This window comes from Sceloporus occidentalis, unplaced genomic scaffold (assembly GCF_023333645.1).
Source record: "Sceloporus occidentalis isolate IW3139 unplaced genomic scaffold, rSceOcc1.0.p SCAF_1, whole genome shotgun sequence".
NCBI classification, from domain to species: Eukaryota; Metazoa; Chordata; class Lepidosauria; order Squamata; family Phrynosomatidae; genus Sceloporus; species Sceloporus occidentalis.
This window is the reverse complement of record NW_028316981.1, coordinates 72,293,443-72,300,765: the sequence shown is the minus strand read 5'-3', so window position 1 is coordinate 72,300,765 and position 7,323 is coordinate 72,293,443. Positions and strand designations below refer to the sequence as shown.

At 46.3% G+C, this 7,323-nt stretch overlaps 1 protein-coding gene across 3 annotated transcripts in view; it reads left to right on the top strand.

Annotated features, from left to right (window-relative positions):
* Nucleotides 1–3,132: 3,132 nt before the first annotated feature.
* PARP3 (poly(ADP-ribose) polymerase family member 3) overlaps nucleotides 3,133–7,323 on the top strand; it is a 38,714-nt gene continuing 34,523 nt past the window's right edge. For 2 of the 3 annotated variants that reach the window (XM_089524908.1, XM_089524892.1), the window contains exons 1-2: nucleotides 3,133–3,162; nucleotides 6,264–6,513. In XM_089524908.1, coding sequence (XP_089381034.1) covers nucleotides 6,313–6,513 — 201 coding nt within the window. In that variant the 5' untranslated portion in view covers nucleotides 3,133–3,162; nucleotides 6,264–6,312. The remainder of the gene's footprint in view (nucleotides 3,163–6,263; nucleotides 6,514–7,323) is intronic. The other variant, XM_089524899.1, reaches the window with a different exon arrangement.

The following is a 7,323-nucleotide window of genomic DNA, read 5'->3' as shown; positions in this document are numbered from 1 at the left end:
AAGATGTTAGCCACAGGCCTGCATTTTCTGTTTCTGGTCTTAGTTCAGATGGTAGGGAGGGAAATCCACTTTATCAGCAAAGTACAAGGTTTATTTATCAGTGTGCAAAAGGATCTTGCTGGGCAAAATTATTCATTATTATTATTATTATTATTATTTTATTCATTTTTATCCCATCTTTTTCCCCATAGGCCCCATAGGAATCAAGGCGGCCAACAGAATTTAAAAGGCTTTAAAACCGTGCGTGTTAAAAACAATACAAGCAACAACAAAAAATGTAGAAAAAGGTTTCTTTAAAAAACACAATGTTAAAAAGTTCACAACATCACACGCTAATGTTTAAAACGTATTTTAAAAACTCTGTACGTAACTTACAACCTAAATTTGTTGTTGCGTGCCCTCAAGTCACTTTTGACTTATGGCAACCCTAAGGCTGCTATCATGGGGTTTTCTAGGCAAGATTTATTCAGAGGTTTGCCATTGCTGTCCTCTGAGGCTGAGAGAGTGTGACTTGACCAAGGTCACTGCAGTGGGTTTCATGGGCAAGCTGGGATTCGAACCTTGGTCTCCAGGGTCATAATTCAACACTCCAACCACTAGGTCTCAGATGCACTGAGTCTACGAAAGGTGATGCTACAACTTATTTCTTTCAGTTAGTTTCCAAAGGTGCTGCAAGATCCCAGTGGTCTCCAAATTGTGCTCTTTAAGGGTTTTTAGACTTCAGCTCCCAGAATCCCAGACTATTGGCCAACATGGCCGAGGCTTCTGGGAGCTGAAGTCCAAAATCTCTTAAAGGGCACAGTTTGGAGACCACTGTTCTAGACTAACACTACTGTGGCTGCATCCACACTGCAGAAATAATGCAGTGTGATACCACTTTAAATGCCCTGCCTCCAGCCTATGGAATCCTGGGATTTCTAGTTTGTTCTGGCACCAATTGATAGAGAAAGCTAAATGTCTCAAAAAGTAAACTTCCCAGGATTCCATAGCATTGAGCCAGGGGGGCAGTTAAAGAGGTGTCAATCTGGATTATTTCTGCAGTGTGGATGCAACCTAACTGAAAGAGAGAAGTTGGTACCATGAGCTTTCCTCGACTGCAGCCCTAGTTCCTCAGATGCATCTGAAAATAACTCAGGCTACCAACTTCTCTCTTTCAGTATCTCTTTGCAGAATGATTTTCCAGACTGAGGCTGCATCCGCACTGCAGAAGTAATCCATTTCAACAACACTTTAACTGCCCTGGCTCAGTGTGAGAGAATCCTGGGAGTTGTAGTTTATCACGGCACCAGAGCTCTGTGCCCGAGAAGCCTCGATGTCTCCCAAAACTACAGTTCCCAGAATCCCCTAGCATTGACTCTCGGCAAGTAAAGTGGTCTCAAACTGGATTATCTCTGCAATGTGTTTGGGACCAATCCAATCTGACACCGCTTTAACAGCCATGGTGCAGTGCAAAGGAACTGGGTGGGATTTGTGAGGCCCTTGGCCTTTTCTGTCAGAGCACTCCTGGGGCCACAAAGCAAACTACACATCCCAGGATTCCACAAGATGGAGCCACGGCGGTTAAAGCAGTGTGGAATTGCATTATTAGCCCTGCAGTGCAGACACAGCCTGACTACACAGCAGTGTCTGTGAACATTTGCACAGCACTGTACATACAATCAATTAGAATAGGTAAAATAAACCTTCCTATTGCTTATTGCGTACATACATTCTGCAAAAATAATTAAATATAATACATATTAGTACATGTTAACAATCAATAAAATAAAATAGCATATCTTAGGTTGTTAATGCAGCCAAGGAAGACCAGGTTGGCTGCAGTTACCCAAAGGGCCTTTTCATCTGCCACTCCTAAATTATGAAATGACCTGGCGGAAGAGAACTGATACATCGCCACTCTGGACGCCTTTGAAAAGGCTGTCAAGATGGATCTCTGGCAGGCCTTCCTTGGCTGGCCTTCCTCTCACACAGATATGGATCGCCCTTTGATCTGCCCCAAAATGTCTTGCTTCAATTGTTTTTATCTTAATCAGTTTTAACCTGTGTTTGAGTGTTGTTTAGCTTCAGGTTGGGGGTTAAGGGGATTATGTAATTTTTAGTTAAGTATGTATGTATGAAGTATAGTGTCTAAATCAAGTTAAGTAATAGTGCCACTATATTCTGCTCTGGTCAGGCCCCACCTGGAATATTGTGTCTAGTTCTGGGCACCATAATTCAAAAAGGACATTGAGAAACTGGAGCGTGTCCAAAGGAGGGCGACAAAAATGGTGAAGGGTCTGGAGACCATGCCCTATGAGGAATGACTTAGGGAGCTGGGGATGTTTAGCCTGGAGAAAAGAAGGTTAAGAGGTGATATGATAGCCCTGTTTAAATATTTGAAAGGATGTCATATTGAGGAGGGAGAAAGCTTGTTTTCTGCTGCTCCAGAGAACAGGACCCAGAGCAATGGATGCAAGCTACACTCCCTCAGTGTAGTGGAGTCTCCTTCCTTGGAGGTCTTCAAACAGAGGCTGGATGGCCATCTGTCAGGGATGCTTTGATTGAGACTTCCTGCATGGCAGAATGGGGTTGGACTGGATGGCCCTTGTGGTCTCTTCCAACTCTATGATTCTATTCTATGATTCTATGTATTTTACTTATGCATTTTTATTGTAACCTGCCTAGATCTTTCTGGAGAGGCAGAATATAAGCTATTATTAGTGTTATTATTATTATTTATATCCTGCTTCTCCAGAAGGATCTAGGTGGGTTACAATAAAAATACATAAGTAAAATACTTAGAATTTTGAAGCAACAACAACATATTATTATTATTATTATTATTATTAACGTTGTTTCCTCCTATCTCCACTCCTCCAGGCACAAAACGTAAAAGTTTAAAACCAATAACCCTGTCAGGCCAAGCTTAACACGGGGCAGGCCTGGCTTCCCTGGGCAGCAGTGGGTTAGGCCCAAGAAGGGAGGCCCGTCTTCTTCTTCTTCTCCCTTCTCCCTGCTGCTCAGGCGCTGGCTCTTTCCCCAAAGGGGCGGAGGGGAGGCCGGCTCTTTGCCCAGGCTTGCCCGCCCGGCCACTTTCCTTCCTTCCTTCCTCCCTCCTTCCTTCCTTGGGAGCAGCCCTGCCCTGAGGCGAGGGAGAGGAGGGCCTGCCCAGGAGTGACTGAGGTGAGTGGGCGCCCAAGGCACGGAAAGAAGAGCTAGGCCTCTCCCTCTGTTTCTGTTCCTCCTCAGAGCTATTCCCAACGCTGTCTAGGAAAAGGGAAAGGAATATCTAGGGGCCTGACTAGGGAGGAGGAAGAGGAGGAGGGGGATGCTGCCGAGGAGAACTGGGAGAGACTCGGGTGTCTTCCCTCCTCCTCCTCCTCCTCCTCCTCCTCCTCTGGGCGACCACACCCGTCCTCCTTTTCCCGGACGGGTCCTCCTCCGTCTCAGGCTCCTGCCCAGGAGGAGGGACCCCCAACGCCCCCCGTTCTGAGCAGGGCTAAGAAGCAGGGCTTGATATTTCTAGAACGAGTGTTTGGAGGTTTTGTGCCCATTGTGTAAGTGGCTGCATAGTCAGGGTGACCACAGGTCCTCCTTTTCCAGGACACGTCCTCCATTTCAGCCTTTATTCCTCTGCCTGTAAGGCTGCTGCCACACTGCAGAAATAATGCAGTTTGACACTGCTTTAACTTCCAGGACTCAGTGCTATGGAATCCTGGGAATTATAGTTTGTTGGGGCAACAGAGTTCTCTGACAGAGACAGGGTGACCAGAGGTCCTCCTTTTCCAGGACACGACCTCCATTTCAACCTTCTGCATTTCAATCCCCAAATATCCTCCAATCTCAGGAGGACTGTCAGTGTTTTGAGCTTTTATTCTATCGTGTCCTCCATTTTTCTGGGATGTCTTCCATTTTGCAGTGCCTTGTCCTCCTTTGCGGTGAGGACACCTGCTGGTCACTTGCCCCTCCAGTGCTGAAATGCTGTGACTCATGAGAAGTGCCTTGAGAGGACACTCAGTTGATGCCACACTGCAGAAGTAAAGCACTTTGACACTGCTTTAACTTCCATGGCTCCATCCTGTGAAATCCTGGGGTTTGTTGTGGCACTGGGGCTCTCTGATAGAGAAGGCTAAGTAGCTCACAAAACTACAGAATTCTGTAGCACTGATCCATGGCTGTTAAAGGGGTCTCAAACTGCATTAATTCTGCAGTGTAGATGCAGCCTGTGAGCCAGCATGGTAGTGGTTTGAGCCTTGGACTCAGGAGACCACTATTCAGATCCCAGCTTGGCCATGAAAGCCCACTAGCTGGCCTTGGGCAAGTCACATCCTCTCAACCTCAGAGGATGGCAATGGCACCCCCCCCCCCTTCTGATGAAACCTACCTAGAAAACCCCATGATAGGGTTGCCTTAGGGTTGCCATAAGTCAGAAACCATTTGCAGACACACAACAACAACAAGAAGCAAGGAACCAGTGGGAATGCTCCCCATGCAAAGGGCGCTCACATTGGCTCCATGAAGTTTACAGAGTTAAACAACTTGTTCACACAAGCCATCCATCTCACATGCACACTACAAAGGAAATATGAAAAAAATTCAAAAATCACTACCTAATTTGATGGATGTGGCATGCCATAAGCAACTGTAATGAGGCACTTTTGAAACCCAAACACAAAGAATACATATCCTGCATTAAGAGTATTTACCGATTTGGTGCATTTCAACACCACAAATTTATTGTGAATGAGCTGTGTCATGAACATTTGCCTCTGGATGCTGCCGTTGCTGCAGCATTGCTATTTGCCCAGTGTGTAGTTTAGGCCGGCTTCAGTTCTTTTTAGAATTAGACAAAAACATAATGTTTGAATAAAAAGCAGCAAAACTTTTTTTCCGTAGGGCCTATCAAACTGAGTCAGTTGCCAGCTATCAATATAGCTGTAGTTTTGCCAAAACCAAGCAGCAAAGTAGAAGAAATTAGAATCAGTTAGGACTGTCACTGTGTTTTAATCAGAAATGCTGTAATTTTCAAATATAGTTCCTCAGATGGGCACATTCAGGGGTCTAACCAGTTGACCAGACTGTTGTTATGCCACAACGTCTAAATCCCAGTTTAGATGACAAGTCACACATAATGCTTTTTGGGGCTCTTTGAAAAGTGTTCAGAATCTAGGGGTCTTTCTGCTATGCATTTGACAGACCACATAACATTTATACAACTCTAAGCAGCCTAAGGCCAGAATATGTGAGAATCTGCCCTATTTTATGGACCTAGGTAAGACTGTATGTCCATTACTGTTGTTATGTGCTCCAGCTGCTAGAAAAGTGAGGCTGGCAGATTCCCTCCAGAGCAAATGTTCTGTGTAGACGCACCCTAGTGTGGCAACCCCTTCCCCAGGGAAGTTACATTAGTTTCTTTATTTAATTGGTATTTAGCCGAGAGGTAAAAAAAAAATAATGCTGTTCAGCCAAACCTCTACTGATCAATACAACAGTTTCATTTTAGACAGTTCACGTGTTTTATTGCAATTTATATATTTTATTAGTGCATTTTTAATTTTATTTTTTAGAGAGTTGCTGCACGCATTTTCTCATCCTAGCTTTGTGGGGCTGGGGGCTTGATATCAAAGCAGTCAGTGAGTAGAAGGTGGATTTATAAATCTCATGTATATATAACTATCAACTGACCACCACAATGTTGACCCTACTGCTGACCCACTTAAGTAGGTGCATCTTGGTCCCTTAGGGCCTGTACAGATGGGCCCTTTGCGGCTTGTCCACGACATGCTAAGGTTGTCTTGGGGCGGCACGTGCACATGCCCCGCAACCCTAGCACATCGTGCATGTGCCGCTGTTACGCAGAGCCTTACAGACAGCGCGCATAATGCAGCTGTGCAGCTGTGCCGCCTCCAAACGGCACTGCGCAGCTTCGACGTAACCACACCATCTCTGGCGCTTTGCGGCACCACAAAAAGGAGTTGCTTTTTGGAGCTCTTTTTCTGCTGCACAGCAGCGCCATGCAATTTGTATGCTGCGGCGCTCCTGCGCAGCAAAGACAGGCGCCTCCCTAGCGCCTCTTTCTGGCAGTCTGTACCCCGCCTTAGTTCTGTGTGTGGCGTTATTCTTCCAGCAGATATTTTAAACATAATCAATGTTATGTCTTCCTATTGTCATGTAGGAGCTAGTGCTTTCAGAGGCCTACTTTTTCTTCTAAATTGAGTCTGTACATGTGAAGGATTAACTTGTGTGTCTTTGGGGGTGGTTTTTTTTCCACAGTTTCCTGAAAGAAGCGAGTTTGACTCTTTGGGAAGGCAGGTTAAAACAACAAAAGGAACCATGCCTCCCAAGCGTAAAGCATCAGTCCAAAACCCAGCTCCTGTCAAGGGAAAGAAGGTTAAGGAGGAACCGGAGCCAAAGCCTGAACCGGAAGAAGACAGTTTCCGTTCCACCATGGAGGCACTGAAGGCAGCTCCCAAGGAGAAACTAAAGAGCAAAATCGACTCTGCCTGTCAGCTGAGCAACTTTAGTGAGGCTAAGGTAAGCATGAAGCTCTGGTTGAGGTGTTATCTCTATTGTAATGGTAAAGGTAGTCCCTTGACATGAATGTCTAGCCGTACAGGACTGTAGGGGGCGGTGCTCATCTCCATTACTAAGAGCCGGCGTTGTCCAAAGATGAGTCCTGTGGTCATGCGGCCAGCATGACTGCATTGAATGCAGTTACCTTCGCTCCAAAGTGGTACCTATTTATCTACAGTCTGCCCTTCTCTTATGCGTGGGATCTGTTCTGGACCCCCCACGTAAGAGAAAAGACCTGGAAGCTCAAGCCCCATTCAAATGAATGAGGCTCGTGCCTGCGGCGTCGTGGCATGCGAATGGGACGCGCTGCCCCTTACACCCCACGCACTCTCGCGCAGCTTTGAGCATATTCTCAAAGCCACGTATAGCGTGCCCACGTATAATGTGGCCGCACTGTACTTGGATTTGCATGCTTTCAAACCTCTAGGTTGGAAGAAGCTGGCACTAGTGACAGGAGCTCACCCCATCATGCAGCACTTGGGCTTCGAACTGCCAACCTTCCGACAGTCAGAATTGGCATCTTAACCACTAAGCCACTGCATCCCTTAATTTACATGCTGCATGCCTCCAAGCCGCCTGGAAGCTGCGTAGCCATTTACACAGGCCAGCTTCCAGGTGCTCTGGCGGTGCAACATTTATACTCTGTATGCTGTTGGAGCGCCTGGAAGCCACCCGGCCATTTACACAGGGGCTGGCTTACAGGTGCTCCAGCTATGTTTTATATGCCGCATGTGGTCTGAGCACCTTAAAGCCACTTTCTGGCCACGACAG